Source organism: Phycodurus eques, chromosome 8 (assembly GCF_024500275.1).
Source record: "Phycodurus eques isolate BA_2022a chromosome 8, UOR_Pequ_1.1, whole genome shotgun sequence".
Classification (NCBI taxonomy): domain Eukaryota; kingdom Metazoa; phylum Chordata; class Actinopteri; order Syngnathiformes; family Syngnathidae; genus Phycodurus; species Phycodurus eques.
In genome coordinates this window covers 26,098,504-26,121,198 of record NC_084532.1, presented here as the reverse complement: position 1 = coordinate 26,121,198, position 22,695 = coordinate 26,098,504, and the positions used below count along the sequence as shown (strand labels likewise).

The window sequence follows — 22,695 nt, the reverse complement described above, 5'->3', positions numbered from 1 at the left end:
TTTTCATCATTGTAGTCTCTCCGAAAATTATATTTTTCGTGGCGTATATTGTTTTTCAAATTTTATGATATAATTCAGTTTTTGACTGAATATGACCTTTTTCCCTTGGAACATTATTCTTAACACGAGACATTTTTCTCATAAAATTGCAACTATTCTAGAGCAATTACAACTTTTTGCTTTTCTCGTAATGTATGACTTCCCGTATGAATGAACTCTCCATGAACTTGTTTTTTTCTTCTTGAGCTGATTGCGCATTGCTTCTCACACACTTGAAAGTGATTCGAGACGTTGTGTGAAATCTTATCAGTCACGAGTTTATTTCTAACTTCCTTCTCATCTGTGTGTGTGTGTATATATACATATTCTACTCCCAAAAGGTTTATCTTTTGAGAATAATGTATGATGGTGAGTAAATAAATAATCTGGTGGGCAAGGATACTTTTTGCAATGAGTGCTCATGTAGTGTTAGCTGAAGCAGGTTAAGGGATGGAGTCCGGGTGGGGGGGTGGGGGGTTCGGCGGGTTGGCGTTAGGGGGGGGGGGGGCAAGGCACCGTTCTGATCTCCTTATCAACATTAGTTTGTGATGCAGTTAAGACTCCCATGGAAAAAAAGTTTGGAGGTGAGGATGCGCATACGAAGTCCCATCCTGCCTTTCGGGGGCCAGGGGCGTGCCCGACCCCAACCGCGGCTTTTCCCCCTCGGCGTGCGGGAAAAGACGAGAGAATCTTCTTTTTTTTGTTGAGGCGCCAAATCGTGTTGGATTGTTAGCGTGTTCCTCACAAGGAAAGGATCTCAAACTCTTCGTCCTCAGAGTCAAAGTAGCGCTCCAGACGGTCCGAGTCGGAGAAATCTGGAAACACGAAATATTGCGTCGAAAGGATCATTTAAGTTTAAATTCAGTTGTTTTTTTGAAGTGAATAAACTTGGAATAGAAAAAAAGTCAGAAATCATTAGAGAATAATGAATTTAGTCAAAAGAAAAATTTTCTTCATAAATGACAACAATTACAACTTTTTTTCCTCACAATATTATACTTCATTCCCATGAGTGCCTTAGTCTCATAATCCATTTTTTTCCTTCATAATAACCTAAATTACAACGTTTTTTAAAAAAATTTTAGCTTACAAGTACGACTTTTGCATTTTCTTCGTTGAATTTAAGTGCGGGAATAATTGTTTTTTAAATTGATTATAAATATTCATAAATGAAAATGAATTATTATTTTAACATTACAATACACTACATATTTTACATACACATTTTAGTTTTATCTACAAAAAAAAAAACTGTCCCGTCTGTTTTAAAAAAACAAATGTCACACTGAAAGTGTTTTACCGGGAGTGAGGTTGAGCGCGTCCACGCTGACCATGTGCGACGGCTGACTCTCCACCAGCTCAAACATCGGCAAGCCTCCTCTGTTGCACGACAACTACACACAAACAATGAGGGATTCTTAATGTGGACACAAAAGTGCACCGAGTTGGACATTCGTCCGAACTCCACGTCTGTTCAACTTCCTGCGAAAGTCCATGTTATCCAATTTCTTGGACTTTTGCCCACACATTTTCAACTTCCTGCAGCTGTCCCAACACCTTTGTCCGAATTATTTCAACTTCTTATTCCAGTAATAGCAAATATGTTTGCCCAAATCATTGCACTTCCTTTTGGTGTACCCTTTTCTTTTGCCCACTTTTCCGAATACTTTTGTCCAAACTTTTCACTTCCTATAGGCGTATAATATGCAATACTTTCGAACCCCCCCCCCCCTCTTTTCGACTTAATTGAAACATTCCAGTACGTACCCTCCTTATGCGCACGCACCAGTCGTCGAAGTCGTCCTCTGTTCTGCAGAAGAAACCCTGGAGGACACGAGGACACGGCTTCTGTTAGCAAGGTGATCCGGCACAAAATGGCTGCCGGCGGGCGGGAAGGCTCATTACGGCGGCGATGGACGGGTCCAGTTCGCAGATGTGCATGCGGCAGGGCGGGTGCTGGCAGTGGTACGTGTCGTCGGGCACCTGGCCGTCGTCGCAGGGTTCCACGGCGGGCTGCGTGGTGTGCGGGTCCAAGTAGATCAGCTCCTCGCCTGAAGCGCCGGAAAGCAAAGGAGAGATTAACAAGATGGCGGACGTCCGACGGGAAGCAAAACGAGGAGAGACGTACCGACGTAACCGATGAAGTAGTGAGCGCTGTTTGGTTTGCCGCCGATGACGCCCAGCGACTGAGGCAGCATGAAGCATTGCTGTGATGGCGCAACAATATTTTTGTATTATCATGTTAATAACTTAACAGTACAGGGATTCAAGTATCCGGAGACACGCACGACGCTGAAAATATGCGGGCTAAAGTATTGGGACACCTACCAAGAGGTTGGTCCTTGTACTGTCCCAATACATTTGCACATCTTTTCCATTTGCTGGAGGCCTCCCAAACGTTTTCCAACTTCCTGCTGAGTGTCCCAATTCTTTTGCCCACATCTTTTCAACTTCCTGTGGTCGTCCCACTACTTTTATCCAAACTCTACATTTTCATATCTTTAAAGGTCTACCGTTTTATTTGTTATCCATCTTACTTTTTCACTTCCTGTTGGGCTGACGTTTTGAAGGCATGCGGAAAAGGATAACGGCTGAGTGGATGGTAACTTGACAGCTCAAAGCGATACAGTTTGGTACGTGTAAAATGAAGATTCACACACGACAAATACAACAGTTTAAAGACACTTAGCCGGGTTGAAAGTGGCAACAGGGTGAAGAATTGTGTAGCGATTTCAATGCATTTATGTTTGCGATTATTATTTTGAGTTTCATCTATCGCGCCTTAAATGTTAAACGTGTCAAGTTGTATGGATTGATGGCGTTGCGTTTGCTTTATTTTCTAGCTTAAACGGTGTCAGATGTTTCTTCTGGAGTTTTCAAATATTCAAAGGAAAACTTCAGATCGCCAGCAATACTTTCACCATTCAACTGATAGCGTGTGCTATCAATATGTGAGGAAGAAGAAAAAAAAAAACGCCAGTTCCTGGGCCTAATTGTACACTTCTGTACGCAACCGTACGAAGCACAATGTACCGGCATCCTTGGTGTTTTGGTTTTCTTGCCATCCACACGCCTGGAATGCGCTGATGACTTCGACCTCCCTAGCTTAGCGTTGCCGTAGGCACGCAGCTCCAAAGGGGCGTGTCGTATCTACCAATACATACCTGTATCATAGACTATTCAAGCATGGATGCGAGCGTCACCTTGAGCGTTTGTATGTAGGCGTCGTTGATATCGCTGAGTCCCAGCCTGAGCGGTATGAGCAGCACGAGCGGTCTCCAAAGTTCCACATCCTCCCCGGCCAGAGCGCAGGCGCCCTCCACGCAGCCGTTCAGTTCGCTCGTCGCCGCCGAATCGGCGCACGCGTCCAGCCAAGGCATGCACAGACGCTCTGCGGCAAACACCACGACCGGTCGGCATGGCTTTTGCCGTCTTTACGCGAGCAATCGACGGCAACTCACTGATCTCCTCGATGACCACCGTGTTGTCCATGGCCACGTGCACCACCAGCCTGCTCCACGTGTCGAACACCGCTAGCTTCCTGCACGAGGACAAACAATGGACTAGTCGACAGACTTTGTCGGGGCAAACTCTAACTTGTTTATGTAAGATGAGACTCACTTGAGAACCTGTGCGACTGTGTTTGGTCCGTACCACTGTCCTATGGGCTTGCCCTCGCCAACGCCCATTTGGGCTGCAGGAATCATTCCACATAGCCAAAGAATAAGCCAAGCGCTTCTAAGCGGGGCGGGGCGAGCCGAGGCACGAGCCGGCCGCTACTCACCGATTTGATGTATGGAATAGTAACTGTCCTTCTTGTCGATGAAGGCGTTGAGGATGCTGACGTACTCCTGTCTCTGCTTGTGCCCGGACGACCATCGCCAGTCTGCACGGGAGGAAACAATGACAAGCACCGGGACGCGTCTCATCGCCGGTTACGTGCCTTACGGCACGGTACGGTACGGTACCTCTGCCCAAGTGTCGGCACATCAGCGCCTCGCCCAGGATCATCTGCCCGCACCGTAACATGCAGCCCCAGCCCGTGTCCGACGTGGGCCCCGTGCCGCCTGAAAATGTAAATTCACGCACGCGCTTTTCAAAAAAAAAAGGTTTCTCCGCCGCCCACGGCACTCACCTATGGGTGGGAAGTTTTTTCTGTACGTGAACCAAAGTCTCGAGGTGACGTCTGATAGGATGTCATCTTTTTCTATTGTGAAACAACACATTGATCCACACAGTTAGTCATTATGATCATTTCTACTGTCCAAGGAGGTGGTTATTATCAATAACTGGCGAGAGGAGCCATTACATAATTCCACGACACATATATTGCACACGGTGACCTTTGGTTGGACTCCACAGTGTTGCCTTGAGATGAGAGTTTAATTTGTAAAAATGTTTGTATTGTGCATTTTAATGCGTAAAAATAGCACTTTATTTGTTTGTACTTTATAAAAAATATGCAGTAATGATATCATTAAACAGAATGTAAAGAACGGTTTTTGTCACACTTTTTTGCTTTGATTCAATGGTCATTATGCTGTACAATTCAGACATACGTGTGTCCACAGAGACATTATCTGTTAGCAGTAGCATTAAGCTAGCAAACTTAAAGGCTATATGGTTGCTTTAAATACACAATGTATTGAGCAAGGTGGGCGGTTATCAATAATATCTGGCGAGCATGTGACCAAGTGCGCCTTGCCTCGGACTTCCTATTTTTGACTCTATGGCTCATTTCTACTTGCTGTATTCATTCCAATTGAGCTCCGTTGCCTACAGTGTAAATTCAGACCAAAAAAATTATAAACAGCGCTTACCTGTGAGCGCATTGTATTCTCTCCCTAAGATCCAAACGGGGTCCGAGGTCTCGGGGAAATCCTCAAACTCACCGAAGCGGAGTGTGTCGTACGTCAACGTCGCTGAAGAGTAAAGCACATATTTTTGTGGCCATAATTTAAAACGGTTCCCTGGTGTCTTAATAGAATAAAACAGCCCACAGATCAAGAATGACAGCACACTTTTCAGCCTAAGGAAACAGGCCAGTTGAAATCAGGCAGTTTTGAGGGGGGCCGTACTTTCTCAAGCCTCAACATTGATTGTATTAATCGTATTTCAATATGTTAGGACTCAAGTATTTGTACTAGTAAAGAATGATGCCTAAATAAATTCCCCTAACAAAAGAAGTGATAGTATGTAGTGGAAGTATAATACATCTATAATAAATGTAATATGAAACATTCCTTAAATGGTTCAGGTCCTACTTGGAGGAAATTTGTTATTTTTTGACCATTGGAAGTTTTAAATCTGATTAAATAACTATGACATATGAGGTCCCTCAAGGGTCAGTTCTTAGACCCTTTATGTTAAATCTAGTATAGGCTACCCTTGGGTGAGGTGTTGTGTCACTGTCTAAAACAAAATAACCAACATTTCCTTCAGTTAAACCACACCAAAAAACAGAGGTAATTATTTTGGGCAGTAAAGAAAAAAGGATTGCTATTAGTAAATACCTGGTGTCATTATCTTTAAAAACCAAAGACCAAGTCCAAAACCCTGGTGTGCTGATAGATTCGGATATGATTTTCAGCAGTCATACCAAATCAATCACAAAAAGTGCCTTCTGCCAGCTAAAGAACATATCCAGAGCGAAGGGTTCCAAGCTGACCACGAGAAGCTAATCCATGCTTTTATCTCAAGTAGACTTGACTATTGTAATGGACTGGACTCCCCCAAAAGAGCATTAAACAGCTGCAGCTCGAGTTCTGATCAGAACAAATAGATCAGCGATCTCCACAGTGGCTCCCAGTCAGCTATAGGTTTGTAAATCACTAAATGGTTTAAGTCCTGAATACATGAAAGAAATGCTAATGGATTATAAACCCAGCAGGGCTCTGAGAGCGACAGACTCAGGTCAAATATAGTGGAGCACAGAGTTCCAAGCAGACATGGTGAAGCAGCATTTCAAGTGTTTCAAGCACCAAGTGTCAATGTTTTTAAATCCTGGTTAAAAACTATTATTTTATTCTTTTTGTTATTTTAGTAAGATGCCTTTTATTTCTGTGCTGTATTTTCGAATGTCTTTGGCTCTTTGTTTTAAAATGCTTTTAATTATGTAAAGCAGAGCTAGCTTGTGTATGAATTTTGTTAAATAAATACAGCTGCCTTGCCTAATGCACGTTTGTAATGGTTTGTATTTTAGCTAGCAAGCTACTTTCTGGTTGACTAATGATGACATCAAACAAGACCATACCATTTGGTACGAAAAATGGATGGATGGATGAAGACCCCTCTGCCCCAAGACACTTTTGGAATGATCCTATTTTAAGCTTTCGTCCCTCTTTTTTCACATTTAATGGCTTATCAATCACAATAGGCTGTCATTTATCAAGTCCCTGACATAAAGGAAGCGATTCAGAAGCTAACTTTGTACGATGTCAGAGTTGTCGATCATCTTTTGGTAATGATGACTGGGCAAACGCTAAAATATGAGCATAAAAAAAAAATCCAAGCACGAGCGACTTGTCACGAGTTCTTGTATACAAAGTACACATGGCATCGATAGACATTAACAGTTTACCTTCATAAAAAAAACAACACAAAAACAAAATCACAAAAAAAAAAACAGGCTAGCGTAAATTAGCAGTTAGCTTTGGTCATCACTTTAGCGGGGCTAACGCCAACGAAGCTCCAAAGGAATGTCGCTTCCGTGTTAAGGTGGCAACCCCGGCCTACTGTCGTCCGGAGTGAACGTTTGTGGTTTACATGTTGTTGTGTTGTGTTGTTTTGACAACAATTAAGGTTATTTCGTTATTTTTGCTGCCAAATTTCGCCTTACCTGCGTCCATCCCGACGAGTTGCGCTGGACTTGTTTGTTGTTCTCGAGCCACCCTGGCCCCGGCTTGACCAATAAGGAGAGAGTACTAGTACGGAAGGAATGTGTAGCCAATAGGAATCGATATACGGCCAGCCATGACCAATTAAAAACTGGTGACGTGGAGTCCCGACATTGCCGTAAAACGCAGGATGGCGCTATCACTCCACTTACACTAGAGTCGTACGGGAAGCACAACGTGACCTTCGACTGCTAAGTGTCAAAAATATAGTTATTATTGCTGTGTGTTTGTTTTCTTGATATCATATTTTTAATATAGTTTACCGTATAAATAATGTAAGCTTTTGAAGTCGTTGCAAATACTAGTGCCGTGATTTTTTTGGAGGGGGGGCCGCCATATTGGTCAAGGCAACTCAGAAGACGTAAACAAGAGATGTAGTGGCCATGAAAATATTACATCAATAGTGTTGGGAAGATTACTTTGAAAATGTAGGTGGTAAAGATTGTAACTTACCATGGCCTGTTGAAAATGTAATAGTAATGTAAATATTTCAATTACTTTCTCAAAGTAATATAACTAATGACATTTTACTGTTTACAATACATTTTGAATGGATGCATCAACAGAACTCTTGAATGAAACAATAGATAACAGTGCCTTACCAGGGAGGCTTGAGGAGTGTGATCCCCCTGTCGTTGGAACACACCTTCGGGTACCCCTTCTTAAAAAGGGGGACCACCACCCCAGTCTGCCAATCCAGAGGCACTGTCCCCGATGTCCACGCGATGTTGCAGAGGCGTGTCAACCAGGAGAGCCTCACAACATCCAGAGCCTTTAGGAACTCCGGGCGAATCTCATCCACCCCTGAGGAGCTTTTTAACCACCTCGGAGACCTCAAACCCAGAGATAGGAGAGCCCGCCTCAGAGAACCCAGACTCTGCTTCCTCATGGGAAGGCGTGTCAGTGGCATTGAGGAGGTCTTCGAAGTATTCTCCCCACCGGATCACAACGTCCCGAGTCGAGGTCAGCAGCGCCCCATCCCCACTCTACACAGTGTTGATGGTGCACTGCTTCCCCCTCCTGAGTCGCCGGACGGTGGACCAGAATTTCCTCGAAGCCGTCCGGAAGTCGTTCTCCATGGCCTCGCCGAACGCCTCCCACGCCCGGGTTTTTGCCTCAGTGACCACCAAAGCCGCATTCCGCTTGGCCAGCCGGTACCCATCAGCTGCCTCAGGAGTCCCACAGGCCAAAAAGGCCCGATAGGACTCCTTCTTCAGCTTGACGGCATCCCTCACCGTCGGTGTCCATCAACGGGTTCGGGGATTGCAGTCACGACAGGCACCGACCACCTTACGGCCACAACAATGGAGGTGCGGAACATGGTCCACTCGGACTCGATTTTCCCCCGCCTCCCCGGAACGTGAGCAAAGTTCTATCGGAGGTGGGAGTTGAAACTCCTTCTGACAGGGGATTCCGCCAGACGTTTCCAGTAGACCCTCACAATACGTTTGGGCCTGCCACGTCGGACCGGCATCTTCCCCCACCATCGGAGCCAACTCACCACCAGGTGGTGATCATTTGACAGCTCCGCTACATGCAATTAGTTAAGGGACATTGACGTAACTTGCCCTTTGGATCTGCTCATTGCTCACACTCTGACTTTTTGGAAAGATTGAAGTAAATCTGTCGTTATCCTTCTTTACAAAGGCTTCTCTTTAAATGGGATAATGTAACAGACAACCAGAGACGTAGAATACTACAGCTTTGGGTATGACACGAGCGCCGCCATGTTGGTCCAGGCAACGTAGACGTTTAAATCTTGGACGTACGTTAGTGTTGTTGGCTTTTGTTGTCGTTTTAACTCAAATCCTTTAAAACAGCACTTTCTAGTTCCACTCCACTAAATAAGCTCCTACATGAAACAAAATATGTCAGGAATTAAAGAACCATTTATTAACGACTTGTGTGACAGACTATAAAGACACGCTACATTCTGAATGTATGCAATAAAACATAGCCACAATAAAGTGAAAAGTGCTCATCTATAGATAAAATCTACAATTCCAGCACAGGAAAGGAAGACCACATCCTTTATTTTTGATCTTATCAAACGGTTTAAATACGAGCAAAATAGGCAGTTTTGTGGAAAGCTGCGTTGAAAAAAAATACTAAGAAGAATGTGCACTTTGTAACTAAATATGTGCCATAGTAATTAATATACAGTAAATAAACAAGGTGCAGGAAGGGTGTGACAAATGAGAGTTAACACAACTGAAGGCAGTAGGATACCCACACTCAGCCATGTTGGATTATTCCCAGTGGTTTTGTATTATTTCTATAGCACAAGGTGGTCGTCATTAATAAGTGGCACATGTATTACTCATATGACATGTACATTGTGCATGCATGGACCTTTTTAATTCGATGAATGGGGAGCAGGGCCGTGAAGAGGGGATGGGTGCCTGAGCCTCTGCCTCTTTTAGCCTTTTTGTCAATTAGATTTTTCCTGTGCGTGTGATATTGTAAGCCTGCCTGTAGCCTTTCAGCAATAAAATGTACTGTAAGGTGCGAATGTGAGTGCAAATGGTTGTTTGTTTGTATGTGCCCTGCGATTGGCTGGCAACCAGTTCAGGGTGTACCCCGCCTCTAGGTGGTGTTCTATATGCAGACGGCTGCATGACTGCATGAGCTTCGAAAACCACCCCGTACATCACGTCACCACTCTCACCAAGTCGTCTGGTAAGTTGATCACCTCTCTTAAATTTTTAACCAAAAAAATCCAACATCAAACCGGCAACATTTCACGTAACACGCCCGGCCTACTGAGGAGCACTCTGAGGCGGCCGGCCGAGCGCGACGAGCCACTGTCCGTCGCGTGAGCTGGGGGCGTTTCTTTGTGCAGGCACGTGAGGCGGCGGGGGCGGGGACTGAAATGAGGCTAGACTCAAATCTTGTAAGCACTTGGAAAAACTGAATAGCTCACCTGTAAGGCAAGTGTCTTTTCTTATTCTGTTCTCATCAGCTATATGCAAAGTACATCGTGCAAGTGCAAGTTGTATTGTAAAGTATGTTTCTGTAAGGCGCTTCAAACTCTTGTGCTATGTGTCACCCTTTTAACTTTGAGCACCTTACCCCTCAATAGGCCTTTGCACGCCCCTGATTGTGAGTGTGTGCGTGTTTGGGGGATCGGGGGTGTCCTCATGAACCAGGGGTCCGTCACTTGTCTCTGAGGAGGTAGAGCAGCACGGCCTTGACGTAGTGTCCAAAGGTGCGCAGCGACACCACCAACCAGTGGGAATGCAAACCAACCTCTGTGCTCACCACACATTTAGTCAGGTCCGCCTAAAGAAGAAGAAGAAAAGCAACACTTCATAATACATACAATACTTTGAAATCTCAGCTCAGGCTAACTCGGACTAAACCCCCTTCTTTCAAATCCCTACCTCCGACCCTAATTTCAAAACCTACCTTTTGTTCCAAACCCAAAGCCTCTCTTAAAAACCCTAATTTGAAGACCCAATTTAAAATCCCGAAACCCAACTTTGAAACATAAAACCTACTTGAAACACTACTGATAACCCAAACCATGGTTTGAAACCCTAACCCTGACTTGAAACCCTTACCCTAATTTGAAACCCTATTTTAAAATCATAACATTGACGTGAAACCCTCAGCCTGACTTGAGTCTTAATGTGAAACTTTAAACCAGCCTTGAAACCCTAACTTGAAACTCGTGCCACCCAAACGCTTTCCCCAAGACTTGAAGCCCTAACCTAAACTTGAACCGATAGTTTGAAACCCTACTTTGAAAGACACCTAAAATAAAAGTCAACATTATGAAAGTCAAAGTCCAAGGCGGACACACGCAGGTGTGTTTGCGAATGCGCACTCACCCATCCTCCTCTGCGTTTCAACCACGTGGACAGGCTTTTGCGGACAAACTCCCCCATGCAGTCCACGATGGTATGGACCATGGCAGGGTGGCCGTGGCGAACGCAGTCCACAGCAAGAGAACTGGCCACCGCGTACAAAGATACCACCTTACCCCATGTCACACCTGGACATACGCACAAACACACACACGCATCTTGATATATTTCTTTTTGCCATTTCAGTCACCCTAGAAACCATTCCCCCCGCGCCAGAATCCAAAATGGTACGTTCCTGTCGTCCTGCGTCATCCTCAGTGAACCAGGAAGTAGCCTTCTAACGTAGCATAGCATACAGGTGGGCAAACAAACAAATGTGGCGCAAAATGATTTACATTGTTTTATTTCAGGAATCTTATTTTCTGTCACTTTCAATCACCAAGCATTTTCTTTGTCCCATAAAATATGGTACAATCCTGTCATCAAACGTCAGTGAACCAGGAAGTAGCCTGCTAACTTAAACATACAGGCGGGCAAACAAACTTTAGTTTTGGGAATCATATTTTCTCTTTCGTTTTTAGTCACAAAGCATATTCCCTGTGCCAGAATCCAAAATGGTACAGTCCCATCATCTTGTGTCTTTCTCAATGAACCAGGAACCAGTCTGCTAATTAGCCTGCTGGCTAACAAACAAATGGCAAATCCATCCATCCATCCATTTTCTCCCGCTTCCAGAACCCCCCGCAATAGACAAAAATCTGCAAAGTAACGACCATATCTATTTTCCATCCATCCATCCATTGTCTTACGCTTTTCCGAGGTGAGGTCGGGGTGCAGCAGCCTCAGCAGGGAAGCCCAGACTTCCCTCTCCCCAGCCGCTTCATCCAGCTCTTCCGAGGGGATCCCGAGGCGTTCCCAGGCCAGCCGAAAGACGTAGTCTCTCCGGCGTGCCCTGGGTCGTCCCCGGGGTCTGCTCCCGGTGGGACGTGCCCGGAACACCTCACCGGGGAAAGTCCGGGAGGCATCTGAATCAGATGCCCCAGTCACCTCATCTGGCTCCTCTCGATGTGGAGGAGCAGCGACTCTACTCTGAGGGAGAGCCCGGACACCCTGCGGAGGAAACTCATTTCGGCCGCTTGTATCCGGGATCTTGTTCTTTCGGGGACGACCCGCAACTCGTGACCATAGGTGAGAGTAGGAACATAGATCGACCGATAAATTGAGAGCTTTCGCCTTAGCTCCTTCTTTACCACAACGGATCTATACAAAGTCCGCATCATTGCAGACGCTGCACCGATCCGCCTGTCGCTCTCCCGTTCCATTCTTCCCTCACTCGTGAACAAGACCCCAAGATACTTGAACTCCTCCACTTGGGGCAGGATTTTCATCCCTGACCTGGAGAGGGCACGCCACCCTTTTCCGACTGAGGACCACGGTCTCAGAATTGGAGGTGCTGACAAATGGAAAAATCACTCTGCATTTTTTTTTTCTTCTTTTATCTGAGAAGTCTTGTTTTCCTTTTCGATTTTAGTCACAGTGAAACCCGTTCGCCCTGTCTAAGAATAAAAAATGATATGGTCCTGTTGTCAAATGTCATCCTAAATCAACCAGGAAGTAGCCAGCTAACTTAGCATAGCATATAGGTGGTGGACAAACACAATAAGGTTACCATTTTTGGTTTGATCAGAACGGAATTGTTCCCCATTCCCGAAAAAAAAAAAAAAGATTCAGTTCTGTCTTCTTACGTCAACCTCAGTGAACCAGGAAGTAGCCTACTCGCTTAAAAAACAAACGAATAGACAATCGAAAATATGTCACTCCACAATTTGTCTCCCACTTGTTGTTTGAGAAATCATATTTTCTCGTTCTGTTTTAGTCATGCTGTAACTTTTCTCCCCTGTCCTAGACTAAAAAGTGGTACGTTCCTGTCATTTACGTCATTTTCAGTGAAGCAGGAAAAAGCCTGCTAAATGGCATTCAAGTGGACAGCAACGAATACAGCCGTCTTTCTCTTTTTGCCATTTACGTCACAACAGAACTGTTATCCCTTGTCCTAGAATGAACAACGGTGGTCGCCATTAGTAGCCTGCCCAAACACAAAGATGATTTTCTTTCATTTTTTTTTCAGAGCTCAGCCTTGGCAGAGGTCCTCCGCTCTTCCGACGCCAGAGTTGGCAGCAGAGGAGATTTTTTTTTTTAGGGCGGAAAAGTGCTTCTGTCTGCATTTTTTGGGGGCTGGATGAGCGGTGCTAAAATGTCCTGTTAAGAAGGAGGGGGGTGGGGGACTAGACCAGAGTGAGTGTCTCTTTTACAGGAACCTCCGTGGACCATATTTGCAGCGTTTAGACGTCCCAACTTTGACCTGCCATCCCTTTCCACTTCCCATAAACACACTTGACTCTGTGTTTGTCTTCCATGAAGATAAAGTGCAGGACAACGCCGCTTTGCTACATTTTTACCACCGCACTGTGTGCAGCCTTTCAAGATGGAAACAAATCCTTTAAAAGGGAAAAAGAACAACGTTTTGCCTTTAATATGTAACATGATGCACACTTTGAACATAAACACTGTGCTTAAATATAGGAAAATTAAGAAAAATGCTCCTAAATAGTGATTCAATTAAAATGCAGTACACATTAAAGATGAATAAAAATTGTGTAAGTTTCAAATTTAAAACAAACAGGTCTAAAATATAAAATGCAAATCTATTGTACAAAAAAGTGAAATACAACTGAACTGTACTTAGGCAGTGATTCTATCAATGTTAATGTCGATATCTGTATCAATATCAGTGCCGATGTCGGTCTCAATATATGGGTCAATATTGTTATCGATATCGGTGATACCAGTCCAATTTTGACATAACACGGTCTCAGTAAGGAAATGTATGGTGTTGCCCATCTAATATTTGGTTTTGACATCTGTATCAATATTGGTGTCAATATTGAGCTCTACAACAGTACCAAAATCAATTTTGGTGTCGATGTCCGTATCAATATCGATTTGTGTATTGATTGTCAATATTGGTGTCAATCTCAGTATCAACGCTGATATCTGTACCAGTGTTATTTATATTAATATCGGTCTTTATGTTGGTATTGATATTGATATCTGTATCATGTCAATATTCGTGTTCATGATGGTATCGATATCAGTTTTACTGTTAAGCTGTATCAGTAACGATAGCAATATTAATGTCGATATCTGTACCAATATTGGTGGGAATCGATATCGGTAATAATATCTATCGGTGTGGATATTAATTTCTGAGTCAATATTGGTGTCGATGCTGCAATGATGTTGGTGGCGATATCTGTAGCATACGTCTCAAGATCTGTACTGATATTGGTATTTCTTGGACTCCTCTAATTGGCTCCTTAGCGTTTCCCTGAGAAAATGTCTGTTGACCAAATATGGAGCTAGTCACGTTTCTCACGCTTCATTCACCTTGGTGGATAAACGCTTATGATGTCATTCACCTGATGAGTGATAACAAGTTCCTCCTCTTAATTTCAACTCCACTTCCCTCAAATCATCTTATGAATTTAACGGAATTTTATGGTTGCAAGACGTTCCCAAAAAGCTGGGACAGGTGGCAAAAAAGACTGGTAAAGTTGAGGAATGCTCATCAAACACCTGTTTGCAACAGGCTAATTGGGAACAGGTGGGTGCCATGATTGGGTGTAGAAGGAGCTTCCCTGAATTGCTCAGTCATTCATAAGCAAAGGTGGGGTGAGGTTCACCTCTTTGTGAACAAGTGTGTGAGAAAATAGTCGAACAGTTTAAGGACAATGTTCCTCAATGTACAATTGCAAGGAATTTAGGGATTTCATCAACTACGGTCCATAATATCATCAAAAGGTTCAGAGGATCTGGAGAAATCACTGCATGTAAGCGGCACGGCCGAAAACCAACATTGAATGCCCGTGACCTTCGATCCCTCGGGCGGCACTGCATCAAAAACCGACATCAATGTGCAAAGGATATCACCACGTGGGCTCAGGAACACTTCAGAAAACCAAAGTCACTAAATACAGTTCGGCGCTACATCCGTAAGTGCAACTTGAAACTCGACTATGCAAAGCAAAAGCCATTTATCAACAACACCCAGAAACGCCGCCGGCTTCTCTGGGCCCGAGCTCATCTAAGATGGACGGATGCAAAGTGGAAAAGGGTTCTGTGGTCCGACGAGTCCACATTTTAAATTGTTTTTGGAAATTGTGGACGTCGTGTCCTCCGGACCAAAGAGGAAAAGAACCATCCGGACTGTTATGGACGCAAAGTTCAAAGGCCAGCATCTGGGATGGTATGGGGCTGTGTTAGTGCCAATGGCATGGGTAACTTACACATCTGTGAAGGCACCATTAATGCTGAAAGGTACATACAGGTTTTGGAGAAATATATGCTGCCATCCAAGCAACATCTTTTTCACAGTCCCCCCTGCTTATTTCAGCAAGACAATGGCGAACCACATTCTGCACGTGTTACAACAGCGTGGCTTTGTAGTAAAAGAGTGCGAGTACTAGACTGGCCTGCCTGCAGTCCAGACCTGTCTCCCATTGAAAATGTATGGCGCATTATGAAGCGTAAAATACGACAACGGAGACCCCGGACTGTTGAACAGCTGAAGCTGTACATCAAGCAAGAATGGGAAAGAAATCCACCTACAAAGCTTCAACAATTAGTGTCCGCAATTTCCAAACGTTTATTGAATGTTGTTAAAAGAAAAGGTGACGTAACACAGTGGTAAACATGACCCTGTCCCAGCTTTTTTTGGAACATGTTGCAGCCATAAAATTCTAAGTTAATGATTATTTGCTAAAAACAAATTTATTCAGTTTGAAGATTAAATAACTTGTCTTTGTAGTGTATTCAATTAAATATAGGTTGAACATGATTTGCAAATCATTGTATTCTGTTTTTATTTATGTTTAACACAACGTCCCAACTTCATTGGAATTGGAACCAACTTGACTCGTCGTTAACTACAAACTGTTTATCCCGCTCATCTAAAAACGGACAAGTTTTTGGCAACGTGGGACGAGAACACGCAAACTCCACACGAACGAAGTTTCAAACCCCGGAATCTCAGAACCGTAAATCTGACAGCGACTCATTGACCGCGGACTCACCCGTGGAGAAGATGTCGGCCGCCACGGCCAAGAAGGCGTCCGTCACCGCGCTCTCCGAGGCCACCGTGATGTTGAGCTGCCGAGCCACGTTGCGATAAACGCTGGGACGCAAATACTCCAGTTCGTCGCCTAAACACAAATACCACATACAAAACAATCACTGAAACTGAAAAAAAAAAAGCCATTCTTCCCATTCAAATAAGTCGAAATATATCGAGCAATTCTGTCCCGACGGTAGTAGGTGACAGCACATCATAACAATGGATTGGCTGCTAGTCAATTGCAGGGGACATACAATGGAATGACGAGTAAACTAGTCGACAATATTGTCAGCATGTGGCCTTCCATTGACTGGCAACCAGTCACTGTGACAGATAGCCCCCCCCCTCCCCCTCCTCCGTTTCGACCCCCTGCAGCCGCTCACCCAACCACAAGAGCACCGCCGATACGTCGCCGTGCGTCCCCCACGAAGAGGCGAGCTGCTCGGGCTTGGACCAGCCGACGCCGGCGCGGCTCAGCCTGGATTGGATGTAGTCCCGGCACAGCGCCTTGGCCTGGGACACCAGCTCCTTGTCGGTGGGCGAGCGGTCAAACACCTCGGCGGCGAACACGGACGAACGGCGTAACATCTCCATGTCTTCTTCCTCCGCGAGCCGCCTGCGCGAGCCTGTCAGGCGGCCACGGCAGTGCGCGCACGCCGCTCTCCCTCCGCTGGTTTCTGGAGGAAATGTTTGACGACTCGCTCGGAGAAAGTGTGTTCACGTGTTAAGAAATGTAGTGCAAATTTGTCATTCTGCCTTCTTTTGACACGTCAAAACTTGCGTATTTCATAAAGTTTCCTTCTAAGGACACTTTTTATTCGAACGCGTAGACACGCCTCTAAACACATGCGCATGCGCATAGGATACAACCCAGACGAAATCCTAATTAAGGTTGTGCAAATTATATACGCGTTAATTATTGTTTTGTTTTAGCTTGCATTAAAAAATATATATTTTTAATAGTTTTTCTATCATTTTATATGATTTTCAAAAGGCATTTTACGTAGTAATGTACTTTGAATAGTTGAAAAGTGATTTTAAATAAACTTTTTTTTTTTTTTATAAATCAGGTTAATATTTTACTTTTATAATGTTTTATTGAATAATTCTATTTGTAGAGTTTTATTTTAAAAATATACTTTTGGATCTAGGTGTAGAAACCAAGTTCCTTTATTAAAGCATCGTGTAAATGTTCGAACAGTGCATGTTACAGTGGCCTAAAATATACTTTTGATGAATAAAACCGTTTTGGATGAATACTAGCTTCTGTATTTTAATGCTGGCTTGTTGAATTAAGCGGAAGTGAGCGAATGAGGACGTACTACGTACTAGCTTTAGCCTCGTGTGTGCACTGATGGCATCAGTTAAAGCCGTCCGCAAGCGAATGAGTACGTTTACTGTATTTTGTTACCGTTTGTTCAATAAAGCCATTGAACGAGCACCAGTGGCTGTTTCCATTCTCCCTCTATCCAAACCACCTGTTATGGATTACATTTTGTTCTAACTATCAGTGGTAGGCTATATTAAGTCTGACATGATCTCAAACTTTGGACATTCTGTCTTACAGCAAGCACTCTTTCCTCCTGGCTCGTGCTTATTGCTAATAGGTCAGCAGTAACAAAATCCCACAAACCGCAAAAAGTGAATCGCGAACGAGGTTTTATTACTCAAACGGTCTGTTATTATGTTAAAAACAACTTCAATTGTTCAATTAAAAACTGTTTGACACCTAGGTTAAATAAGATTTGTACCTAAATAATAGAAACAATTCTTAAACGTTTTGCACTTCAACAACAGAGCTGTACTTAGGTAGTGATGATTTTATTTTCCAGCAGGATTTGGCACCTTCCCACAAAGCCAAAACTAGTTTAATAGCCATGGAATAATCGTACTTGATTGGCCAGCAAATTGCCCTGACTCGAACCCCATTGAAAAATGTTGGGGTATTGTCAAGAGGAAGATGACGGAACAGAAACCCCCGAAATGCAGACGATCTGAAGGCCAATATCAAAGCAACTTGGGCTACAATAACACCTGAACTGTGCCAAAGGCTGACCAACTCCACGCCACGCCGCCTTGGTGCTGTGATTAATAAAAAGGAGGCCCAACAAAGTACTGAGGGTATATTGCTTCAATACACTTTTCAGAAGGCCAGCATTTCTGTGTTTACGATCCTTTTTTGTTGGTCACGTGAACTATTCAAATTCATATATTCAAGAAGAATTTTCAGTTCTTTACAACTTTGAAAATTGTGCTATCATTTGCATACAAAAAAATTAGGAAAAACAGAATAATCATTTGCATAATAATTTGGAATGCAATGTATGTGTATATACAGAATATTCAAATAAAAAAGGTTTTAATTTTATAAACTATTGTTTTAGTACTGGTAAAATAATTTTAACCAAAACATTAAAAATGACCACCATGACACGTTTATACATTTAATTGAAACTCTACATTTAGTTACATTTATTACAAGTTACATCAAATATATTTAAAACAGGTTTAAAAAAATATTTTCAAATGAGAAATAAAAGAAAAATGACCACAGCTATGACATATACACATAAGTCAAATTCTCTTTATTTTTTAAAAGTTGAAATACTTTTTAAATAGTGTTGAAAAGCAAATATTACAATATTTTATCCTAAACATAAAAATTACCATTAATTTTCATCAAAAATGCAATATCTGTGATTTATTTCCAATACAAACAATTTTAAAGTTAGACATTTTAAATACTGTTGAATAAGAAATACATATTTAAAAAAAAAGAAATCATGACCAGATTTGACACCACACATTTACATGGAATACGTCTGATTTTAGAATTGATATCAATGTAAACATTTTAAATACTGTTAAAAAATATTTTCAAATAAAAATGACCAAATTTTTCCCAACAAAGTTTGTGTTGAAAGGAGTTGCGCAGGCCCAACATGGAGTCTGCAATGATCTTTTTATTATTTGGCTGCATTTCAAAAGGAATCAACGGGAAGACTGCACGCACGCACAAACACACATATATACACACACGCACACGCACGCACTACACAATAAATAGACGACGAGAACGACGGTAGAGATGGACTCTCTTCTTGTTACGAGACCACACAATACGGCGAGAGCATCCATCTTAGTAGGGACCAGCCTTGGTTAATGTCAAATACGGATTCAAAGCTAGCACAAACAGCAGCACCGACGCACTCAAGTCTTCATTTGCACTTTCAGGAACCTTCGTCGTCTTCGTCACGTCTCTGCTCCTTCAACGCAAGACCTGCTTCACCTTCCTTGCTAAATTGGTCCAGTAAAACTTGAAAGAGCCTACGCGCAGAAATCAATGTTAAGGTGGTTAATGGAGGGAGGCGCGCAGAAGCCGACTCGTCCGCGTCAGCTTCCGTTCATCTCGGTGAGGGGGCCGCCGCCTCCTCCTTTGGCGGGCACCAGCAGGCTCACGCGGCCCGTGTCGCTTGCCGCGCTCTTGATCACCTCCATCCACCTGAGAGAGCAACACAGAGTTGTCATTAGCGGGCTGGTGTTCAAAAGAAGATACAACATTTTTGTAATTGGAAAAAAAAAAAACGTTTTTTTTTTTTACTTGAAAATGTTAACATTTTGTTTTAAATTAGACTTTTTGTGAAATAGGATAAATACAAAAACACTAAATATTACATGAACACAAATTAAAGAAAATACATACGTATAAAAAAATTACAAAAGTACCAGACAAAAAAATAGATGAAAGACATCACGCTATTCAAGCAAAAAACAATTAAGGTAAAACAATGTAAATGTTCAAAAATTAAATTTGGTTTTGACTCCCCAAAAATGTTTAAATACAAATTTATTGAGATGCGAAATATTTGAACAAAATGCAAAAACAAATAAAATATTAGTTAAAAATGACACACTAGGGAACCCCCAAAATACTATGAAAATATTAGAAAATAAAAAAAAATACTAGACAAAAAAATATTAGATGTAAAATACACAAGACATCACGTTATTTTTACTAAAAAGAAAAAGATGAAACAATGTAAATGTAGAAACGAATGTTGCAAAATATCACATTTATTTTTTAAATGTTTTTTTTAGACTGTGAAATATAATGGAAACAAAATAGAGGAAAATTACACAAATTAAGACTAAAATACCAAAGATACAATAAAAATTTAGAAATATATATATACACATATATATATTATTATTATTATTAGATAGTAAATATTAGATGAAAAATACACAGGACATCACAGTATTTTTTTAATAAAAAGAACAAGGTAAAATAATGTAAATGTAAAAAACCTATGTTCCAATATGTCCCACTAGTTTTTTTCTCTTAAGAAAAAATACAAAACTGAATACAGAAGGTTAGATTAACGTTACACTAATTAGGAAAAGCCCCCAAATATACTATAAAAATATTAGAAAAACATACATCATCACACTCTTCCCAATAAAAACAATAATTAGGTAAAAAAATAATTATAATGTAAATGTAAAACTACATCACACACTTACTTAAAAAAAAAAGAAAAGAAAAGATGAATGCTGACCTCTCAAAGGTGTACTCGCTCTCGGCCCGGAAAAAGTAGACATGCGACTTGAACTGCAGCTTGAAGACGTAATCCTTATGGATGGCATCCGCCTCCTCCGGCGTGCTCACCGTGTAGCCCAGAAGCGGCAGGCTCGCCAGCGGGAAGTCGTCCTGAGCACAGACACAAAAATATTAGCAAATAAAGAAACATATTAACAAGCTAAAGAGACCAAAAACATCAGAAATTACAAAATATTTGACACAAATATTGGGACAAAAATTGGATTCAAAAGTAGACAAATACTAGAAAACAAAAACAATATAATGAGACAAAAATAATCGGAAATAAGATAAAAGTTGAAACTAGATTAAAAATACACATGAAAATGAAATAGAAAAACATTGGGGGAAAAATACAAATACAAACAATTTTAGGAAATACAAAATATTCGACAGAAAATACAAACATGGTAGATGGAACATACACAAAAACAAAATAATTTAACAAATACTTGACAAACAATACAAAAACTAGATTAAAAAGAAATATTAGAAGCACAAAAATACTATGAAACAAAAAAAATAGAAAATGTAAAATATTTGATGAAAATATGAGATGAAAAACACAAATATTGGGAACTTTTTTGATGGCTTTCCAAAGTAGACAAATACTATAATGCAAAAACAGTACAACGATACAAAAATGGTAGGAAATACAAGTTATATAGAATAGAATTTTTTTTAAATTTTAAAAAAGAGAAAGAAACTGTAAAAAAAAAAGTAAAAAAAAAAAAACACAAAAAAAAAAAACGCTTAGACTCGTGATGATGTTAACAGGTGATTTCTATTTCCTCGATCAATGTGAATGTTTCCAAATCCAAATGAAAATCTGAAAATTGGCCAGGATTCAACTGTTTGTGTAGTGATCACGTGTGTACGTGTGTGCGTTTACGTACCTGGTGCGTCTTGTAGAAGAACAAGCAGAAGTTGGTGAAAACCACCCAGAGTTTTTGCCAGCCGTTGCTGTTCTTGAACTTCCTCAGGAGGTACCCCGACAACTGGTTCTATACAACCACACCACAGTGCACTTTAACATGATGCACAATTTGAACATTAACACTGCGCTTCAATAAACAAACTGTACTATAATGATTCCATAAAAATATATTGCCCATGTGAGTTAAATATTTGTATCTAAATACATCTATTGTACTGTAAACGTTACATACAACTGAAAGACCCTGTGAAGTGAATTCAGAAATTTCTTTCAAAATGCGATATACAGGTACATCTGAGTTAATTAGAATGTGGAAGAACGGTTCATTCATTTCAGTACACATACATTACGTAGCGTCATTAAACACTCGGTAAAATACCTTTCAGAGGGCAAGTTCATGCCTAATTTCTACATTAAAAATCATTTTCACTGTTTCTTGATTGTTTGTTATGTAATATTTAGTTTCTAGAGATGGCGAATTTTGTGTTTTCAATCGCTGTAAGCTATAGCCATCAAAATAACATTTTCTTTTTTTTTTTAAATCTAAATATTTCACTCTGTGTGTGGAGTATATCTCTGAGTTACACTTTTTGAATTGAACAACAAAGTTGTTTTTATTGTTTATAAAAACTATTCTAATTAATTGAGATGCACCTATCCATGTTTGAGGATATCCTGCTGAAAACATGACAAGACTGAGAATTATGTAGTACTGAATTAGCTATTTGTGCAATGTCACGTGACCAAACCCGGAAAACCGGTCCATGACTTTTTGTGTATGCTACACTAACGAGCATGACTATAGGTTGATGACATGATGGTTTGAAGCCCAACTTGCAAAAATGTTGTTTTCTTTATGGCTGGTGTCTTTGGACAAAAGTTAAACACACATACCGTAATTTCTCGTGTATAATGAGCATTTTGTTCCCACCCAAAAATTGTCAAAAGTCAATAGTGCGCATTATACAGAGGTATAGGGGAAAAGGGGAAAAAAAAAAAACTTTCACATTTTATAAATGTATGCCACCATCTCGCGGTTATGAAAAAGCTGTGCACTTTCATTCCAATGTCACCGTCACCTAGAGGTTATGAGAAAGGTGTACACTTTCATTTTAATATGTCGCCACCAAGAGGTTATGAAAAAGGTGTGGCCTACACTTTCATTCCAATATGACAGTATGACGTACGTATGACTACATATACTGTATGTACAGTTGTGCTCAAGTTTACATACCCTGGCA

General features: G+C 41.6%; 3 protein-coding genes across 8 annotated transcripts in view; all 3 read right to left on the bottom strand.

Annotated features, from left to right (window-relative positions):
* Window positions 1-291: 291 nt before the first annotated feature.
* Window positions 292-6,924, bottom strand: atg4b (autophagy related 4B, cysteine peptidase). The gene is made up of 13 exons (XM_061684052.1): window positions 6,878-6,924; window positions 4,860-4,961; window positions 4,175-4,246; window positions 4,008-4,106; window positions 3,824-3,925; window positions 3,661-3,733; window positions 3,501-3,580; window positions 3,243-3,430; window positions 2,168-2,246; window positions 1,945-2,090; window positions 1,807-1,863; window positions 1,340-1,433; window positions 292-854 (listed from the first exon to the last, which is right to left on the bottom strand). Exons 1-13 carry the CDS (start codon window positions 6,885-6,887, stop codon window positions 781-783), a joined length of 1,176 nt encoding a protein of 391 aa, XP_061540036.1. The 5' UTR covers window positions 6,888-6,924; the 3' UTR covers window positions 292-780.
* Window positions 6,925-8,881: 1,957 nt separating this feature from the next.
* On the bottom strand, window positions 8,882-16,740 carry boka (BCL2 family apoptosis regulator BOK a). Its single transcript, XM_061683914.1, has 4 exons — window positions 16,301-16,740; window positions 15,877-16,005; window positions 10,769-10,932; window positions 8,882-10,217 (listed from the first exon to the last, which is right to left on the bottom strand). Exons 1-4 carry the CDS (start codon window positions 16,509-16,511, stop codon window positions 10,092-10,094), a joined length of 630 nt encoding a protein of 209 aa, XP_061539898.1. The 5' UTR covers window positions 16,512-16,740; the 3' UTR covers window positions 8,882-10,091.
* Window positions 16,741-18,543: 1,803 nt separating this feature from the next.
* farp2 (FERM, RhoGEF and pleckstrin domain protein 2) overlaps window positions 18,544-22,695 on the bottom strand; it is a 42,232-nt gene continuing 38,080 nt past the window's right edge. For 5 of the 6 annotated variants that reach the window (XM_061683330.1, XM_061683332.1, XM_061683331.1 and 2 more), the window contains 3 exons: window positions 21,414-21,521; window positions 20,477-20,628; window positions 18,544-19,419 (listed from right to left, as the gene is read on the bottom strand). In XM_061683330.1, the coding sequence (XP_061539314.1) occupies window positions 19,311-19,419; window positions 20,477-20,628; window positions 21,414-21,521 (369 nt within the window). In that variant the 3' untranslated portion in view covers window positions 18,544-19,310. Of the gene's footprint in view, window positions 19,420-20,476; window positions 20,629-21,413; window positions 21,522-22,695 lie in introns of those variants that run through there. The other variant, XM_061683336.1, reaches the window with a different exon arrangement.

What these genes read in the sequence shown, in the direction of transcription:
- atg4b (XM_061684052.1), bottom strand. An exon ending in ACAGTCGCACAGGTTCTCAA is followed by an intron (nt 3,581 to 3,660) that starts GTGAGTCTCATC and finishes GTCCTCGTGCAG; the next exon opens with GAAGCTAGCGGTGTTCGACA. An exon ending in CTACTTCATCGGTTACGTCG is followed by an intron (nt 2,091 to 2,167) that starts GTACGTCTCTCC and finishes CCGGCGCTTCAG; the next exon opens with GCGAGGAGCTGATCTACTTG.
- boka (XM_061683914.1), bottom strand. Translation starts at nt 16,511, where the DNA reads ATGGAGATGTTACGCCGTTCGTCCGTGTTCGCCGCCGAGGTGTTTGAC. An exon ending in GGCCGACATCTTCTCCACGG is followed by an intron (nt 10,933 to 15,876) that starts GTGAGTCCGCGG and finishes GCGTATGTCCAG; the next exon opens with GTGTGACATGGGGTAAGGTG. An exon ending in TGAAACGCAGAGGAGGATGG is followed by an intron (nt 10,218 to 10,768) that starts GTGAGTGCGCAT and finishes CTTCTTCTTTAG; the next exon opens with GCGGACCTGACTAAATGTGT.